Raw genomic sequence first — 21,048 nt, forward strand, 5'->3', positions numbered from 1 at the left:
ATTCCCATGGTGGCCACTGAGTACTTATTGTAGTCGGACTTTTATCAGGATTGTTAGCACGCCAGTAATGACATGGAGACTTATTATTGATTATGAAAGCTCGGCCAATGGCTTAGGCTTGTTTCTAACTAGCCCTTATAACTTAACCCATATCTTTTAATCTACATTCTTTTACATGGCTTGGTTACCTTTATTTTGTATTGCCCATGCTTCTTCTTCTGTGTCTCCTGGTATCTCTGCCCTTCTTCCCAGAGTCCTCTGTGCCAGGAAATCCTTCCTAGCTATTGGTCGTTCAACTTTTTATTAACCCAAATGATGGTGACATATTCACAGTGTACAGAAAGATTATTCCATAACAACTTATGCTTTCTTTCCTATCTACTTGGCCCTTATCAACTTCTCTGGTCCCAAGACCATCTACTTAGAGAGGCTGTCACATCACTGCATTGTGCCTCAGGGTGTATTGGTTCTGCAAAGTCTCCTCAAATAGCCCTAAGCAACCACGATGGCCAATTTGATTCAGACTCCAAGCATCTGCAGTTGTAGCAGCTAGGCTGTAAATCAGCACCAGCTAGGGAAGCTGCTGGCAAAGATTGGATACTCGGTTCTCAGGATTGTTCTCAAGATTTAAACAATCCTGTCTGTGTCATTTCTGCACCTAAGTGGTTGCCATGCTTCATGGTGCAGGGTGGGCACAGTGGGCTTTTCTGCAGACCCCCACGCTGGAGTGGCAGGTTTCAGAAAGGGACATGGATCACATCACAGTCAGGTGAATTAGGCAAGTCAGGACTGGTGCTTCTGAGGGATATGAAGATGCTTGGCTCCACCACAATCGCTGCCACCACCTGGACCTTGTTCCCACAAGAGCCACCCCCCCCCCCACCCAAGCCCATCTACTCCAGCAGCCTCCCAGTGGACAGCCCTTTCCCACAGCATCAGCTGACTCTACAGCCATAAGCTCCACCCACACCAGTTGGAAGAACAGGTGAGTGATTGGTCTCCCAGCTGAACTGCCCCAACCTCCAGGCCCTGGTTACATCCCTGCCCCTCCCCCTCTCATCTCAGTCACAGCAATGCAACTGGGCCCTGTCTCAACTCTGGTGAAAGCCCACTACTCTGGTGCAGACCCCAGCAGCTGGCCAGCAGGTGAGAGACCTGCAGGTGGGCTGCACCACCACCTATACCACCCACTGGTCTGTGTTCACACAAGACCTGCTCCACTGTCCATTCCCCACAGACAGCCCTCTCTGGCAATATCATTTTACACCTGTCAGAATGGCTAAGATCAGAAACACCAATAATAGCTTATGTTGGGGAGGATATGGAGTAAGAGGAACCCTCATCCATTGCTGGTGGGAATGCAAACTTGTACAACCACTTTGGGAATCAGTATGGTGGTTTCTCACAAAATTGGGCGTCAATCTACCTCAGGATTCAGCAATACCGCTCTTGGGCTTATACCCAAAAGATGCTCAATCATACTACAAAGATATATGTTCAACTATGTTCAGAGCAATATTATTTGTAATAGCCAGAACGTGGAAACAACCTAGATGCCCTCAACTGAAGAATGGATAAAGAAATCGTGGCACATTTACACACAAGAGTACTACTAAGCAGTTAAAAAAAATGACATCTTGAAATTTGCATGCAAATGGATGGAGCTAGAAAACACCATCCTGAATGAGGTAACCCAGACTCAAAATGATGAATATGGTATGTACTCACTCATAAATGGATACTCTCTATAAACAAAGGATATTGAGCCTATAGTTCATGATCTAGGAGGAGGCCTCTTGTTCATCCCTGCTACCCAGAACCAAAATAACTACACAGAAACTATATTAATTAAAACACTGCTTGGCTCATTAGCTCTAATTTCTTATTGGCTAACTCTTACATCTTATTTTAACCCATTTCTAGTAATCTGTGCATTACTATGAGGTTGTGGCTTACCAGCAAAGTTTCAGCACTGTCTCCAGTGCAGCTCCATGGCTTCTCTCTGACTCCGCCTCCTTTCTCCCGGCATTCAGCTTAGTTTTCCCCACCTACCTAAGTTCTGCCCTATCAATAGGCCAAGCCAGGTTTCTTTATTCATTAATAGCAATCACAGCATACAGAGGGAAATCTCACATCACCTAGAGAAGCTAAGTAACAAGGTGAACCCTAAGAAAAACATATAGATCCACCTGGAAAGTCAAAATAGACAAGATCATCTGAAAAAATTGGGAACATAGGGGTGGGGGAAAAGGGAGGGTAGAAGGAGAAGAGGAGGCTAGAAGGGGAAAATGAGAACTTGAGGGAATGGGATAGTTGAGATGAAGGAAGGAGAGAGATGAGAGCAAGGAAAGAGATATCTTGATTGAGGGCGCCATTACGGTGTTGCAAGAAACCTGGTTCTCAAAATATTCCCAGGAATTCACAAGGATGACCCCAGCTAACACTCTATAAGCAATTGCAGGAGAAGATGCCTGAACTGGCCTTGCCCCATAGTCAGACTAATGAATATCTTAAATATTGCCATAGAACCTTCATCCAGCAAGGGATGGAAACAGAGGCAGAAACCTGCATCAGAGCACTGGACTGACCTCCCAAAGTCTGTTGAAGAGTGGGAGGAATAAGAATATGAGCAAAGAGGTCAAGGCCTGGTGCAGGAGAATTGTCTGTATTCTGCCAATCATGTTGTAATTAAACGCCGATTGGCCAGGCAGGAAATATAGGTGGGAAAACCAGACAGGAAGTAGAAATGATGTAATGAGAACAGGAGAATTCTGGGAAGGAGGAAGCTGATTCCTCCCACTCTTGCCCAGACCACCGAAGCAGCAGGATGTGATCTGCCCCACTAAAAAAAGGTACTGAGCCACATGGCTAACATAGATCAAAAAAATGGGTTAATCAAGATGTGAGAATTAGCCAGTGAGAGGCTAGAGCTAATGGGCCAATCAGCTTTATAACTTATAGAGACCTATGCGTGATTTTCTTTGGGGCTTGCCGGCTGTGGGGTATTGGGCGGGACAAAAACCCAAACAAGCAGGTGGGCCCCTCCATGTTACAAAGTCCTGCTGTCTGGCTAGATAAGCTGAGGCAGGTGGGGGAAAGGCCCAGGGTTTTACCCAACTATGGAGGGCCTAGAGAGTGGGTGTCCTCCCAGGTGGCTGGTCACTCAACTCTTGGTCCTCAGTATTGTAACAAGCTGTGTTTTGGAGTTCCATTGAGGTTGCAAGAAGATAAATGAGTTTGGGGGCAGGATGGGGCTAGTAGCTTGCAAGGTCTGGTGGATGGGGGTTGGGATCCCAATTCTATGTGTGGCCCACAAGACAGCTAGAGGTTTTCTGTCCAGTCCAGTCCTGCATCCATTAAGACCCAAAGAAATCACACAGAGATCTATATTAGTTATAAAGTGATTGGCCTAGTAGCTCAGACTTCTTGTTAACTCTTCTAACTTACATTAGCCCATTATTCTTGTCTACATTAGCCACATGGCTTGGTACCTTATTGGGTGAGGCAGTCACATCTTGCTTCTTCTGTGGCTGGGTCACGACTGCAGAATGAACTTTCCTTTTCCTAGAATTCTCATTGCCCTTCCTCTACTTCCTGCCTGTTCACCCCACCTATACTTTCTGTCTGGCTACTGGCCAATCTACATTTATTTAAAATATAAGTGACAGGGTACAAAACATTGTCCCACAACACTTTCCCCCCATTAAAAAAAACTATGAATCTAATATCCTTGGTTTAGCTTTTCTCCTGACTATTATCCATAACAACTTGTAACCAACATTCTAAACAAAGGAAAATGTCCATAGTCTATTTTTCTGAGAATGTTGGCATAGTTTTCCAGGCTACTTTCTGCTGGTTGGGGACACTGATAATCTTATGGGCACCTAAAGAAAATTTGGAATTATGATCAAGTCATGACTAGAGTATCTAGTAAGGCTTGATCATCTCAGGCAGCAAGCAGTCTTGAATCTGTTCTGGATGTAGAACTCTGACATCTGGGCCATCTGTTCCTACCAGAGATTTCTCAGGTGGTCTTCCTTAACCAAACCTGATTTTTCTTGACTCGGAAGGAATCCACAGCCTTTCATTTCCTGTGGAAACAAAAGCAAAACCTCTTCTCCAAAGGAACACACCTTTTGACTTCAATTTTGAAGTCAAGGTATTTTCAAAATACCTATTTTGGATTAATTCAGCAGCATTTATAAACAAATATCTTTTAGCAGCTGTTACTCCTTCCACAGCATTCAAACAATTCAAAGAGAACGTAATAACATACAGTATCCAGATTCTCTGTGTGATTTCCATCTTTACGTGGCTTTGTTTTAACCTCTATCTCTTTTGTTTTTAATTTTTGGCTTTTTAAGACAGGGTTCTCTATGTATCTTTGTCCTGGAACTCCCTCTGTTGAACTCACAGAGATCTGCCTGCCTCTGCCTCTCAAGTGCTGGGATTAAAGGTGTGTGCCCCCACACCCAACTACTCTTTTCCTTTAAGGACTTTATCCTTTTTTCTTTTTTTCTCCCAAGCCTACATATATTTTTAAACACATTGTAAAACATTTAAAGGTTTTCTTCATCTGAATCTATCTTTACTGTACATCTCTCTTTTTCTGACCACATGAGTCTTTAATTTGCTAAGCAACATGGCTAGAATTAAAGCCATGGCTTTTACAGCTGAATGTAGCCAATTCCTTAGCTTTCTGAGATTCCAGCCTCATGGTGGAGGTACTGACCAGAGTCATGTTTATCACCACAAATCTATGATGTTTCAAGGTCCCTGCCACCACTAAAAAGCATGAGGTCAGCTTTTCATCCAACACCATTTAAGTGTTTCATGGTAGGACCTCTTAAAAGAGCTGCAAGGTTTTGCAGCTAAAGCTGAGTCAGGAAGCCTCTTAAATGAGATGCACTTGCCTCTAGCAAGCAGAGCAAACCCGAGAAATTGCTGCTACCAAGAACCCAGGCTTAACCCTGTTCAAGCTCTCTCAGGTTTTCTGTGGATGCACTTTGTCCACATGTTAGGCACCATTCTGTTTGCTGAGGTTTCTGTCCTACCTGGTTCCTGCAGTTGTTAAGTCCCAAAGAGATGCACAGAGGTCTGCATTAGTTATAAACTGATTGGCCCACTAGCTTATGCTTCTTATTAACTATTATAACTTATATTAGCCCAGAATTCTCCTGTTCTCATCACCCCACCTCTACTTCTTGCCTGGCTACTGGCCAATCAGCATTTTATTAAACAAGTACAAGAAACAAATGTTTACCTGGTAAAACCATTGTCCCACAGCAATAGATAATGCATCTCTTAATGCTCATCAGAGAAGTTTCTGTTTGCTGTAGATGTGATTAATACAAACATCCACAACTGGCCAAGGCACAGAGCAAAAAGGACAGAAAAGGGCAGAATTCTCATCCTCAAATGGAACATGCATATCACACCCTGTCCTCTTAAGGCTCAGGGATTATTGTGGAAGAGTGTTGTGTAATGTTTTACTTCACTTTTCACAAGTTAAAAGGATTATGGTATTTTTCTCTCTCTCTCCTGGTCTTAGGACCCTTCCCCTTCCTCAATTACTGAGGCTACAAGTTTCAGTTGAGTTCATACACTTTAACTTCTGTTCCCAGTTTGTATATGTCTTACCAGGTTTCCATTTGGCTGACAAACACACTCAAGCATCAATTTCTGATAACCTGCTCCAAATAACCATGAGTCCTGGACTTGCTAAAACCTGATATGGATCAATCCAGACAATGTGATTGCTGTCTTTTCAGCTTGTCAATAAACCATATACTTCTAAATTTCCTCATTGCTTCTGGCCAATATTCTAGCCTTCCAGGGCCCTGAGAATATTCTTTTTTTTTTTTTTTTAAGTTTGTGGGTTTTTTTTTTTTTTTTAGTTTTTGGAGACAGGGTTTCTCTGTAGCTTTTGGAGCCTTGTAGCCTGTTCTGGAACTAGCTCTTGTACATCAGGCTGGCCTCAAACTCACAGAGATCTTCCTGCCTCTGCCTCCCAAGTGCAGGGATTAAAGGCACGCGCCACCACCACCCAGTCAACAGAAAGTAATTACTGGTGTAGGGTATGAAGGTCAGCCAAAAAAACACACCCTAACCCTGAAACCAGAGCCAAAGAAACACACCCTGATCCAATTAACTGGCCCTGAAATCAGAGCCAAAAGGTTAAAAGGGACCAATGAAACCGGAGCCAAAAGATTAAAAAGGGCCAGCAAGAGAAACACACTTTAGCCATGAAACCAGAGTCAAAGAAACATACTCTGCCCTGACCAACTCAGCAAAAACAAAAACAAACAAAAAAAACCCAACCAATCCCTGAGCACAAAACCATCCAATCTCTGAGGTTGTCAAGCTTAGGGACTGAAATCTGACCAATTCCCACCTTGAAAAACTCCACCCCTAAGAAGCCCTAAATAAATCCTATACCTGTTCAGTTGGGAGTTGCCCTTTTTCACCCCAGCAGAGGCAGCCAAACTTCTGGATTTCGCCCTCCCAATAAATCTTCTGAAAGAGGTTTAGGGGATGACCTTCTTTCTCTGGAGTAGAGTTTCGCCAGAGCACGAGCAGAACTGCTCCATTCCTTGGGGAAACCATCAGAACAATGCTGTAGGTGTATCCTGGCAGGATACCTTTCCCTTCCGAGTTATAGATATTGCTTCTGACAACCAGGATACCTTTCCCTTCCGAGTTATAGATATTGCTTCTGACAACCAGGATACATTTCTCTTCAGAGTTATAACACTTAAGAGGTATAGCCTGGCTTTTGATGGCCAGGATATCTTTCCCTTCAGAGCTGTAACACTTACAGGTATAGCCTGGCTTCTAACAGCCAGGATACTTTTCCCCTTTGAGCTGTAGGTATAGCCTGGCTTTTGATGGCCAGGGTAATCCCTCCAGAGCTGTAACAGACAACTGGTACCTTATGAAGTGGGTTACAGGTCCTGGTATAAATGACAATGAGAACCCACTTACACTCTGAAGTTTTTGTTAGTATATGTTTTTATTGTGGTCTTTCTCATTTTTGAGATAGGGTCTTACCTTGTAGCTTAGACTAGCCTTCAAGTCATGGTGACCCTCCTGCCTTTGCCCTTCCAAAAGGCTGGAATTAGAGAAATGAAATGCCATGCCCCATCCTGTAGTATATGTCTCTCAACAGAAGTACTGGGTATGCAAAAATATGTTAGATTCAACCAAGAATGCAAACACACCCACAGGTCTGTTAATGTTTGCAACAAATAACTGACAGAGAAAAGACTCGCTATCAGGCATATTATATGGTTTCATCATTCAATTAGTTGGCACTATATCTACCCCAACAGTATTCTCATTAACATGGTTAACAAAGTCGTCCTTGTGAAGAGCTTGGTAATAGTGTTCCACTGAATTTCTTCATGAGAAAGTTTCTATTTTATCAAATGGATGCAGTTTCTTCTTGGCATGTAGAAAGGTCCTTCTCTGGGTCCTTTTCTGAGCAGTAATGTGTAGCACTGACACATGGGCATTTTTAATTACAATAATATACATAGCATCCCATTTCACAGAAACAACGATTACAGTAAGACAAGACCTCAGTGAGTTTTTTCCTCATAATGTTTAAGTGTGAATACTCTGATGCACACTGAGCACCGACTTCTGAACAAAGCCTTTTCCACAGACTACACACTTATAAGGTTTATCTCCACTGTGTGTTGTTTGGTGTTTATTTAAGTTGGACCTATCAGTGAAGGCCTTCCCACATTCAGAACACACGTAAGGCTTCTCTCCTGTATGAATTCGCTGATGTACTTGAAGCTGTGATTTCTTAGTGAATGATTTCCCACAGTCACTACACTCATAAGGCTTCTCTCCAGTATGAATTCTATGATGTGTAATCAACTCTGACTTCTGTCTGAAGGTCTTCCCACATTCCGAACAGACGTAGGGTTTTTCCCCTGTGTGAGTTTTTTGGTGCTTACTGAGATTTGACCTGCCACTAAAGGCTTTCCCACACTCGGCACACACATACGGTTTCTCACCTGTGTGGATTGGCTGGTGCACCAGGAGCTGAGATTTAGAAGTAAAGGACTTCCCGCAGTCATTGCATTCATAAGGTTTCTCTCCGGTATGAATTCTTTGATGAGTGATGAAGTTTGACTTTCGGATGAAAGCTCGCCCACATTCAGTACACACGTAGGGTTTCTCCCCTGTATGAATTTTCTGATGCACAATCAGTATTGATTTCTGATTGAAGGCTTTTCCACATTCGTGGCATTCATACTGTCTCTCTCCAGTATGAATTTTCTGGTGTATATTGAGGTGTGATTTCTGGGTAAAGGCTTTCCCACAGGTACTGCAGCCATATGGTTTCTCTCCGGTATGAATTCTCTGGTGTATCATCAGGTCTGACCTCTGAGTGAAGGCCTTTCCACACTTTGAACATACATAGGCTTTTTCTCCTGTATGTGTTTTCTGATGTGTGATGAGATTTGACCTGTTAGTGAATGCCTTCCCACATTTACTGCACACGTAAGGTTTTTCTCCTGTGTGAATTCGTTTGTGTACATGGAGTTGGGACCTGGACGTAAAGAGTTTTCCACAGTGACCACATTTATAAGGTTTTTCTCCAGTATGGATTATCTGGTGTGCAACCAAGTGTGCCTTTTGGATAAAAGCCAGCCCACATTTCATGCACACATATGATTTTTCTCCTGTATGGATTCTTTGGTGCACTGTGAGAGCTGACTTCTGGGTGAAGGCTTTTCCACAGTCACTACACTGATAAGGTTTCTCTCCGGTGTGAATTCTCTGGTGAATGATTAATTCTGACTTGTAGGTAAAGGCCTTCCCACATTCCGTGCAGATGGAAGATTTCTCTCTCACTTGAGTTTTTTTATGTGCAATGAGGTTGGAACTACAGCTGAAGATTTCCCCATACTCAGCAGACAGTTGGGGCCTCACTCTTGTGTGAGTTCGCTGGTGGACCTGGAGCTGTGACTTGGAAATGAAGGACCTTCCACAGTTAGTGCACTCATATGGCCTTTCTCCGGTGTGAATTCTGCGGTGTGCAGCCAAGTGTGTCTTCTGGATGAAAGCCTGTCCACACTCGATACATATGTAGGATCTCTCTCCTGTATGGATCTTCTGGTGCATCTTGAGTGTGGACTTCTGTGTGAAGGCTTTGCCACACTCAGTGCATGCATGATGTCTCTCTCCTGTGTGGATTTTCTGATGGATAATGAGGTCAGAGTTGTAGGAGAAGCCTTTCCCACACTCACTGCATTCATAGAGCTTTTCTCCAGTGTGAAACCTCTTATGTCTGAAGAGAGAAGAGACTTGGAAAAAGGACTTTCCACAGTCATTGCATTTATAGGGTTTCTCTCTAGTATGGGTTTTCTGATGTGTAATGAATTCTGGCTTTTGTGAAAATGCCTTCCCACATTCAACACATACATAAAGTTTTTCTCCTGTATGAGATTTCATATGTACTTTGAACTGTGACTTCTGGGTGGAGAGCTTTCCAAATTCAGCACATTCATATGAATTCTCTCCAATATAAATTTTCTGATATTGATAAGGTACTTGTTCATAATTGAGGGCTTTTCCATATTGATTTTGGTCCCATAATTTCTTTCCTGTTATAGTATGCTCAGCATTGGTATAAGATGAATTTTTATCATATTCAGTAATCTTTTTAATTCTCTCTGGCCCGTTATTTTCATTATGACTCTGTAATTCTAAATTATGCTTCAGATCATTCCCAAGTGAGTCACACTGATGGGGTCTTTTGGGGGGCAGAACAATGTATGGGTTCACGTGAATTATTTTTCTAATGACCTTAGATCCACAACGACTCTTTGTATCCAGTGTCTTCTTGATGAAGATAACATCACTTGCCGACTTATTTTCTATTTGCTGACAGGTCCCTTTCTGGCCACCAATTTGCTGCAATTCTTCTGGAATGAAATATGAGAAAGCATCATGTAAAGCTATCTTCTTGCTCAATGTGAAACATGCTATTTTAGTTTGCAGTCCAGCTAGAATCAGCTACAGCTAGCAGAGGCTACATGGCGTGGTGCAAATGGCTCACCCAGGATGAGCACAGAGACACGAAGGGTAATAACTTGATGAAAAAGGTTGTGGTGGACAGGAAACATCCAGGTACACAAAACATCAGTTAGAGGAAATAATTAGATACATTATTACGTACAAGCAGATGTGAACAAAATAAAGCAAAGAACAAGGTAACACAGAGCAAACTGGCATGTCTAAACAGTTAAATATCTCAAATTTATTTTAGACCTCATAACATGGATGATTTTTAAATGTTTCCATCATACAGAGGGAGGAGGATGTGAACAAAAGAGAGAAAAGGATATACAAACTCCATATCGTAAGTCTAAAACAGAAGATTATAATTAAATGCAGGCCTCATCAGTAAAGTACAAAACAGCAGCAATGCCGAGCGGTGGTGGCGCACGCCTTTAATCCCAGCACTCAGGAGGCAGAGGCATGCAGATATCTGTGAGTTTGAGGCCAGCCTGGTCTACAAGAGTTAGTTTCTAGAACAGGCTCCAAAGCTACAGAGAAACCCTGTCTCAAAAAAACAAAAACAAACAAACAGCAGCAACAGAAAAATCAAGTAACCAGGAAGAAAGACTGGGTCAAATGTGGACTCACTCAGGCAGCATTAAGATGAAGCTTGGTAAAGGGTGATTAATAGTGTCAAACACAGCAGACAGATACTCCACAGGTTCAGTGAGAAGGATTCTCAAATCATAAGCTAGAGGAAAGGCAAGGTAAGCTGGGAAGCAATGAGAAATCTCATGTAGTAGCCACAAAAAAAGCAGGAGGAGCTGGGGTGAAGATATGGTTCTAAAGCAGCTCACAGGGAAAGAAGAAAATGGGATGTAGGAGTATAAATGTGTATATCACAAAGTAATTATGAAAGAAAGATTTATAAATACCTGTGTATATAAATAAAGACTAAGGCCATGGAAAGGTGTGAGAAAAAGGTCAATTAAAAAATAAAAGTAAGAAAAAAAAGAATGAGGTAGATTAGCACACACTCTAGAATCTATAAAGTTAAGAAGACAGAAATAACAAAGTTCACCCGAGCAGAAGGCATTCAGTTACTTGAGAAGTCAATGTTAAGGGTCCTCAATCAAGCATACAAGAAATGTAGAACTTCCCCCAGAAGTCATCTTAGCAGCATTTCTAAGGTGTCAATCCTGTTCTAAGGTGCAATCCTGCTCCAGATGGCTGAGGTTTTCTCTCTTGTCTTTTCTGACGATCCCTTGCCTCCCACCTAAACAGGTTACATTCACTCACCTACATAGGGCTGACATGGGCTCTCATTTTGCAATGCCCATGTCTCCTTTCCTTGCTCCAGCATGAAAACCTCTGTCTTGGGACCCTGATATCCTGTTCACAGAAAACAATAAAGGACTGGGCCCAACTATTATATTTCAGAGTCCGATCTGTTGGGTCTTAGTGTGTAACGAGAGTTTGTTCTTAAGGAGCCACAGATCTCTATGAACAGAGCCATCCTGAGAGTGCACAAAGGAGAAAGAGAACCCTGGTTGCAGGGCTGGGGAGATGCTCAGCCATTGTGGGCACTTGTTCTTGACTTGGTTCACAGCAGCCACACTGGGCACTCACAACTGTAGTGAATGTGATGCCCTCTTCTGGCCTCCAAAGGTACTGCATTTTCATGCGTGTGAAATAAAGAAAATAAAGAAACAAATCTTAAAAGAATCCTAGTCAAACACAGACAAAAACCATGACATATTGAAGATACCTCACAGCGGCGTCCAATTGAGAATAGAATACACTCAGTGAGACTTCGTTACAGACAAGGGCACTCTGCTTACCTACTGAGCGCAGGTGACTGTAGGTCTCCTGCATCACATCCCGGTAGAGGCTTCTTTGATGGGGGTCGAGGTGCTGCCATTCATCTCTGCTGAAATCTATAGACACATCCATGAAGGACACTGATCTCTGTAAGAGCAAATTCCTGTTCAGTGTAAACAGACTCGGGGGTGGGTGGAGAAACATAGTTAGAAATAAGGAATACAGATTTTGTTTTTGTCTTTCGCTCATTTGTAAAAGTCCCTAGAGAGTAATGCCAGAAAGATGGTCAAGGAGTAACACTGACACTCATCTCAAAGCCAAAACAACAAATAAACTACGATATGTTGATGGAAATAAGCAAAGAAGATTGCTGGGGACATCAGAGGAGTCACAGGAACCCCACAGAGTACAGAAAACCAGGATGGTTAATTTTGTCAACTGGACACAATTTAGAATCGTAGGAAGAGAGTATCAGTGAGGGGCTGTCTAAACCACAGGGGCCTATGGGAGAGTGTCTTGATTATGTCAGTTGGTATGGAAAGCTCACTGGGGTCTACACCATTTCCTAGGTAGGATAAGTGGGGGGCAGAGCGAGGGGACTGAGTACAAGCTGGCATGCATTCTCTTTGCTCCTGACTGGAGAGGTGCTCAGTGTGTCGAGTTCCTGCCACTGTGACATCCCATGACTGTAGCCTGGAACTGTGAGCCAAATTAACATGATCTATTATGTTGTTTTTGTGAGGTTTCTTTTTTCTTTTTTAGCCATAGAAATAGGAAATGAAACTAGGGCAGAAGTCTACATCTTCAATCCTACGGTTCCCTGCAGGCCTCACAGGTCTAAGCACAGTGAGGGACTTGCTTGGAGACTACATGGTTAGTCTTTCCAAACAGAGCTAACACTGTGTCTTGTCCCCTGTGGTTCATGCAGAAGTGGTATTGCACCACCTTGCTGGGTATAGCTTGTTCCAGGGGTCTGAACTCAGCCCTTGAAGGACAGGGTGTGGCAGGCAACTTGGAGGGGCAGACTGGAAGGTTTTACAGTAGTTTGCTGCCATAGGTAGAATATAATAGAGCTATCTGGGGGACAGTGGGCCACCAGACAGATGGGTCAGAGGTGATCTTTGTTCATTTTTATTTATTGGGAAATAAATACTGTAATTCTTTGTATCCTATTATCATCATCAGTAAGATCCAGCCATCATCATTTCAGGTGGTTGACATCTTAAATTCCTACTCCTAAATATGCAGCTGTACACTCCTTCCTTTCAAGATTGGGTTTCTCTGTGTAGTCCTGGCTGTCCTGGAACTCGCTCTGTATACCAGGCTGGCTTTGAACTCACAGAAATCTGCCTGCCTCTGCCTCCTGAGTATTGGGATTAAAGGCATGCACAACCAATGCTGGGCTTGTAGGCTTCTTGTTATTCTTATTTCTGAGCAGATTTTCTCCCACTCCTTTATTTTTAAATAAGAAAAGCAATTGCTGACAGATAGGCCTGGAACTATCAAGTGGGCTTCAGTGTTGCTAGGAGCTGGATTGATAGGATTATCCAGATCATGGTACTCTCCGTGGTGTTACACACACACACACACACACACACACACACACACAAACACTCATAGGCAGTCAACATTAAAGAAGACTCACTGTCTGGCCACTGGGACAGAAGACTGCTATAGAATATTCCTTTACACTGTGTGTCACTATGTCGCTTATATATGTCGTTATGATTGGTTTAATAAACAAGCTGACTGGCAAATAGCTGAACAGTGTGTTTGAGAACAGCTGCAGGACAGGAAAACTCCACCTACAGAAGACAAAACCAAAATCTGCTGTGGGATATTTGAGCACACTCTGACACCCCCGAGATGCCAATACAGTTTGTTTTGAATCAGAGAGCGGAGCTAGCTAGTAGCTAACCAAAATTAGCCATAGAGCTTTTGGAGGACTGAGGATATATAGAGAGACACAGGAAATAGTAAGGAGGGGATGAGAGAAAGGCTCAGTCCTTTTGGATCAAGGAAGGAGAGAGACTGGAGGTCACTGATTGCTTCTCCGTCATTTCTGTGATCAATCAGGTTCTTGATCTGACTCCCAAGTTTTTATTGATAAAGAATATTTAGATAAACACTTGAAAGACCATTCTTTAATTATGCCTAAGCAGACAGAAATCACAGCACTATTCAACTGCAAAGCAATAACAGTCCTCTTATTCCCACCAATACGGATGACTGTTACTTCTTAATCCTGGCATAGCAGTCAATCCTGGCTCCCGTCTGACATACAATGACTGAGAAATCCAAAGCTGAAACTGCCCAACAGAACAGAAATGTCTTTAGTATTCAACTGAGTCTTGCTATTTGTGGTCAAAGCCTGAAATGAAATCCTACTATTTCTTAGAGATCAGAAAAAGAAGACATTTTTTTCCCCCTAGGGAAGAATGTTATTCATAAGATGCTCTGTATTTACCAACATTTAAAAACAAACTGCAGTGTGTGTCCAACACACTAACTACTATTTTTGAAATCAGAAGAAAAAAGTAGTTGTTTTCAGGTATATAATGAAGCGAATAACCCATGGCAAACAATGTAAACTGGCCATCTACACTCGGTGACAGGGGCATGCAGAGAATGAAGTGGATGAGCCACCGTTCATCTTTCCCCTGCGAGTCTTTCAACAGAGGAATTTTTAGTGTTGCTTTTAGCTCCCCATATCTGAACTAATAGACATTGCCTATTCAAAAGAACTGAATCATTTCTAACAAACTATCACTGTATCACCAGAGGGATAAGACCTTCAACACTAATGAAAAAGACAAACATCAAGTGCTATACAAATGAATATTAAAAAAAAACTAAAAGCTGGGCAGTGGAGGCGCACACCTTTAATCCCAGAACTTGGGAGGCAGAATCAGGAGGATCTCTGTGAGTTCAAGGCAAGCCTTGTCTACACAGGAAGTTCCAAGCCAGCCAGGGCTACATAGTGAGATTCTGTCTTTAAAAAAAAAAATTAAAAAAAATAATAAAACACAAAAAAAAAACCCACAAAAAAAGCCCCAAAAGCAAAAAACAAAACAAAACAAACAAACAAAACCAAGAGTCTTTCATCATGCTCCACCCGGCCTCTGAAGCCAGGGACACTTGCCCAGGTGTTTCTTAAGTTTTTGGTAGAAAGATCAAAATTTGCTTCCTTAGAGTTTGTTTGCCTCCTGTGGCCTATCTGCTCTTCCTCTGAGACTCTAGCAATAAATCAGAGGCAACTATTTTGTGGAGGAAGTCCCACCCCGGGATTCCTCCTGCTGACCTCACATGAACTTCCAAGATCCCCTGGTGCCAAAGGTGTAGAAGTGTAGTTGCTTGACATGGTCACCCTGGGTCTCGACCCTGTTCTCTCAGCAGCCAGAAGCTTACTGGTTCTCTATGAAATCAGTCAGAGATGAGTGGACGAAGTCATCTGAAGTCTGGCGGAAGATCTTGTAAGGAGCCCCACAGAGATACCAAGAAACCTGGAAAGATCGAGTCCTTAGTCCTTAGTCCTTAGTCATTCACCATCGAAACACATCTTGGGCATCTGAAGGTACTAGAAACTACAGAGCAGTGTTCCTCAACCTGTGGGTCACAACCCCTTGGGGTTAAAAACCCTTTCATAGGGGTTACCTAAGGCTACTGGAAAAAAAACAGATATTTATAGTATGATCTCTAATAGTAGCGAAATTACAGTTATGAAATAGCAACAAAATTAATTTTATGGTTGGGAGTTACCATAACATGAGGAACTGTATTAAAAGGTCACAGCGTTAAGAAGGCTGAGAACCACTGGTCTAGAGGAATTGTCAAAATACAGTTAAGCTGCACACCCCCTGGCTTTGCTCCTGCAGGTCTAAGAACTTAAGAATCCACACTTCTAACTAGTACCCAGAACGATCCTGGATTGTTGTACCACAGGGACTACACTCAATACACAGTGCTGGGAGAGTAGAAAATTTAGAAAATCTGGGCCTCGGGAGACATCCTAGAGGGTAAAAAGAACCTACTACCTGACAATCCAAGCTCCATCCCCAAGACCCACATGGTGTAAGGAGAGAATTGGCCTGCGCAGTTTGTCCTCCCTCCCCCACGCACACACCATGGCATGTGCTCAGGCACACTAACACACAGACACACATTACATAAAGGCAAACATCTTAAAATAGACATCAAAATGTAAAGACAACATAACCAAAAGAAGTAAAACACATATACCAAGTGTACTCAAGACATTGATTCTGGAGTTGGCGCTGCTGTAACTGGCCGCCACCCGGAAAAAAGCAAAGGGGATCCATCATTGCACGCTGTGCAGAGCACAAACTCAGGCAGGTCTGAAAATTTAAATACATGCATTTTCAGACGCCTCAAAAGTATTGCAAGTATTCTGGAGTCCACACTGCGTACCACCGTGCCATGGGCTGTGAGTGGTGCCGTTCCACCTGGGAAACACGTGCTACAGCCTGCTCACCCCAGATCAGAGAAACAACAGCCAAAGACAGAATCACATAAGTCCAAACTAGTGAGACCGATGAGGTCACGGGGCTCGCTTACACAGTACAGGGGAAGGGTTACTGAAAAGAGCAATGGTGACCCCCAAACAGCTACATCATATTAAAAGTCTCATCCCTTCATGGATGACAACCTCATGGGAGCTGCATCACGAAGTCCTGCTTTTAACTAATCTTCCATTTCTTATATATAGTAGCACCTCTCGAGAATCCTTTCCTAGAGACTCTCAATAGCGCCATGACATTCCACAGACCTATCACTCAGTCTTGCTCTAGTGTCAGAATCTGGAGCAAAGTCCAAGACGGTATCTAGTTATGCACGGAGGAAGAAGCTTCCATCCATCACACACAGATGAGGAAAACCGAAGATATAAAGGATGGCACGCATTTCTGAGCAGACCACATCATATGATAAAATATGCCATCATGGGGAAGGGGGAGCAAGACGACTCAGATGGTAAAGACACTTGTCACCAAGACGACTCGGATAATAAAGACACTTGTCACCAAGACGACTCGGATAATAAAGACACTTGTCACCAAGACGACTCAGATGGTAAAGACACGTGTCACCAAGACGACTCAGATAATAAAGACACTTGTCACCAAGACGACTCAGATAATAAAGACACTTGTCACCAAGACGACTCAGATAATAAAAAAACTTGCCACCAAGCCTGATGGCTCTAGCTTGACCTCAGGGGACCATGCAGTGGAAAGAGAGAACCAGCTCCCATGGGTTGTTCTCTGACTTCCACACTTGTGACATGGCAAGTCTGTGCTGCCCTGGAACACAAACAAATAGCTTTAACACACACATACATAATGAGTGTGTGTGTGTGTGTGTGTGTGTGTGTGTGTGTGTGTGTGTAGCTATAGCTCAGAGGTAGAACATTTGCTTAGCATGCTTGAGGTTCTGGGACCAACACCTCCCCACCCCCAAAAAAGAAAGACAAAGAAAAAAGATGCCACAAAATTGAAATAAAGATATATATTATTGGGCTGGAGAGATGGCTCAGTGGTTAAGAGCACTGCCTGCTCTTCCAAAGGTCCTGAGTTCAATTCCCAGCAACCATCTGTAATGAGATCTGGTGTCCTCTTCTGGCCTGCAGGCAGAGTACTGGAAATACTGTATACATAATAAATAAATAAATCTTTAAAAAAAAGATATATATTATTTTTATCAAGAGACTAATAGCTTCTTTCTAATAAAAAAATCTAGCAATTGCTTTTAAAAACCCAAGGGGTAAAAATTGGACAAACCATAGAAAACTTGCAAAAAGGAAAGGCATTTGGGAAATTAAGTTCTTTCACAAACTGATGATGGACACTTGAATTGCTATAATATCCCCGGGGCTATTTAGTCATACCTATTATTAAAAATACAATTAACTGGACATAGTGGTGCACGCCTTTAATCCCAGCACTCAGGAGGTGGATCTCAGTGAGTTCATGGCCAGCCTGGTCTACAGAGCGAGTTCCAGAACAGCTAGGGCTACACAGAGAAGCCCCATCTCGAACATCCCCACCCCCCCGCAAATACTCGTAAGTGGAGGGGGGCAGTAAGGGCTGGTAAGATCAAAACACATTGTATACATATGGAGAATTTTCAAATAATAGGTAAATGTATTATGTAAAAATATACATTATTATGTAAAAATATACATGTGTTGGTAACAATACACTTATAGCAATATATACCATCCCCCAAAACTAAGCAGACAAAAAAATCTGTATGGTCATATGATATATTAAAATATATGCTTATATACCACAATACATCTAATTAAAGAACGAATTATTTTTATGTAATAGATGTGACATTTATGAAAAGTGATTATGGCATAGGCCATAAAGTATTTTTCAACTCGACCCACTACCCAGAGACATTTGAAACAAGAAATTCACTTTAAAATGACTCCTGGATCAAAGAAAACAAATTTAAAAAAGAAAGCCAATTATATTTGAACAATAATAAAGAGAACTCTACAGAACAAAGGTCGCAAATCCTTTACATTAAAGAAGGCTATAAATTAATGAGCTAAACTTTCAGACTAAAAAGCAAACAGATAACAGACGCCACGATTTCATGGGTCACTCAGCCCAGTCCCGCTCGTCCCTCACACCCGTTACCCGCCCACCCTTCCACCACCAAACTCCCGTTATTGACAGGAGAAATCCTCCCAGGGACAACCATCAACCCCGCAGTCACCACGGCAACACCGCCTAACACCCACGCACACTACTGACTCCACAAATTCTAGCTGAAACCAACCGGAATCATTCCCGAAGACTTCTTGTTATTAACAGAATTAACAACAGAAATACTCAACAGCGGCAGCGCGGGCCAGAAACCACCTTCCGGGACTAAGGCCACTTCCGGTCTTCCAAAAAAATGTCCTCCCGAGCTATTATTAGTGCGCATGCCCAGCGTTACCTGGGCAGCTAGAGAAAACCAAGGCGTGCTCGCTCGCGCACACACACACACACACACACACACACACACACACACACACACACACGTGTAGCTTCAAGAGGCTCTGCATACGATTCCTTAATTGGCCCTGAGAACATGGCCGCGCCCACAGATACTTATTCGTGTAGGCCGCCATCTTTGAAGTTTGCCCATTCCGTACAGCAGAGGAATCCAGGCCGATTTCACAGAATGAGCTAAAGAATTATCAGGTAGATAGAGTGCTGTGACCTTTGTATGTGCATCATCCAAGAGGAAGAAGGTACTCGACATGGGATCATGCTATATTCTTTTATATTTAGAATCCTAGTTGCCATGCTGAATACAGCGCCATCTGCTGGAAGAAACTGTAGGGTACAGGGGATCCCGAAAAGAAAAAAAACGTTTAAGAGTGGGCTGGAGGGAGAAACCATTGGTAATGAGGGGAGAAACCAAGGTGGTACAGTCCGCTCTATAGAAAAAAATCATTCATGAAAAAGGTTGACAGTTCAGGATGGAAATCTGCTTCGGAGAGAAACCCCAACAACCGAGGGAGGCGTCAGAATCAGGATCACAAGCAACTGGAAGAGCGTTAAAATCTTTTTTTTTTTTTTTTTTTTTTTTTTTTGCTTTTTCGAGACAGGATTTCTCTGTGGTTTTGGACCCTGTCCTGGAACTAGCTCTTGTAGACCAGGCTGTAGATAAGGTAGAGGCAGATGTGGCACATAGTTTATAAAGAAAGAACTTAAGATGGCCACCATGTGACTAAAAGCACCAAAATTCAAAAGTAATTGGTAGATAGCAATGTAAACGAAGCCTTAAGAGATACCATGGCTCTCTAAATATGTAAGTAAACTCAAAGACTAACCAGAGAGGCCGAGGTGGAGGCTCAAGCCTCAAATACTTAGACAGGTTTTGCCATGACAGGCAGCTTGCAAATCTTTCTATAAATTCTAGGTGATCTGGCTCTCCCTTTTGGCCTGTGCAGGCACTGCAGTAATATATGAATTCACACACACACACACACACACACACACCCCAAATCTTTAAAAAAAAAAGGCTGACAATAGTTTTAATGGTAATGGAACAAATAAAACTTTCTTACATTGCTGGTGAAATTAGATAGTATGACCACTTTGTAAAACAGTCTGGTAGTTCCTTACAAAATTCAATATTTGCTTATAAGATTCACTGACTCTACTCCCACATATCTCCTAAGTTAAGTGGAAGCACATGCTTATAGAAAGAACTGCAAGCAGATGTCTGTCTGCTTTATTCAAATCAGCTAATCTGGAGAAGAGGGAAATATCCATGAACGTGTGACTGGACATGCAAGCTCAGATACAGAATTCATAAACGGGATATCATTCAACAAAGAAAAGAAATGCTTAGGAAGAAAGGAGTATATTTGAGTCCCATAAACACCTTGCCAAAACCAAAGTAAAAAAGTATACCTACTATGTAATTCCATTTGCTTATTGGAGACTGGATCTCCCTATATTGCTCTGGATGTTCTGGAACTCCAAACTCACTGTGTGGACCAGGCTGGCCTCGATCTCACAAAGATCAGCCTGCCTCAGTTTCCATGTGCTGGGATTAAAGGCGTGCGCCACCACCGCCCAGCAACTTGTGATTTCATTTGTAAGGAACTCTTCATGAAGAATGCCTCACTTATTCTGTGGATGCCCACAGAAAATCAGGGTGGGGCTTGATGTATAAAAATAATCCAGGCAGAGTCAGGTGATGGTAACGCACGCCTTTAATCCCAGCACTCAGGAGGCAGAGGCAGGTGGATCTCTGTGAGCTCAGGGCCAACCTGATCCACAGGTGTTAGGCATTTTAATGGTTTATTAAAATCCCACGTACAAATGTTAAAGAACAAAAGGGGAACCTGAGCCGAATCGCAAGCCACCACCAACCCCTGCCATTGCTCATTTACAGCTCAAAAAGGCTGCAGACTTCACGCTACGCCTCTTCTCTCAGTACCTTCCATCCCCAATATAAACCCTGCCTCTTGAACCAAAAGACTTCTGAATTGGCTAGCGGACATGAGCAAGTTCCAGACAGCCAGGACCACACAGAAACAAAAAACAAGCAAACAAGGTCTAGGTCGTAAATATGACGCCAGTGCCATATATTCATGTTGAGTCTCGTCAAACAGCTCACTGTTAAGTTAGTGCATTCCTGGCCGGAGAGGGGGCCAGTGACGAAGAGTACTTTCTC

At 42.7% G+C, this 21,048-nt stretch overlaps 1 protein-coding gene across 5 annotated transcripts; it reads right to left on the reverse strand.

The window, feature by feature from the left end:
• Positions 1-5,196: 5,196 nt before the first annotated feature.
• On the reverse strand, positions 5,197-18,750 carry LOC121449643 (zinc finger protein 585A). Of its 5 annotated transcripts, none has more exons than XM_041654220.1 (4): positions 18,649-18,726; positions 15,250-15,344; positions 11,862-11,988; positions 5,197-9,944 (listed from the first exon to the last, which is right to left on the reverse strand). In XM_041654220.1, exons 3-4 carry the CDS (start codon positions 11,971-11,973, stop codon positions 7,606-7,608), a joined length of 2,451 nt encoding a protein of 816 aa, XP_041510154.1. In that variant the 5' UTR covers positions 11,974-11,988; positions 15,250-15,344; positions 18,649-18,726; the 3' UTR covers positions 5,197-7,605. The 5 variants fall into 5 exon arrangements, with proteins under 5 accessions (XP_041510154.1, XP_041510156.1, XP_041510155.1 ...); XM_041654222.1 differs by lacking the exons at positions 15,250-15,344; positions 18,649-18,726 and adding exons at positions 11,324-11,412; positions 15,143-15,245 and having other exon boundaries at positions 5,197-9,636; XM_041654221.1 differs by lacking the exon at positions 15,250-15,344 and having other exon boundaries at positions 18,707-18,750.
• Between the last annotated feature and the right edge of the window lie 2,298 nt (positions 18,751-21,048).

Source organism: Microtus oregoni, unplaced genomic scaffold (assembly GCF_018167655.1).
Source record: "Microtus oregoni isolate MIOR12 unplaced genomic scaffold, Mior012 000006F_ref0000085, whole genome shotgun sequence".
Classification (NCBI taxonomy): domain Eukaryota; kingdom Metazoa; phylum Chordata; class Mammalia; order Rodentia; family Cricetidae; genus Microtus; species Microtus oregoni.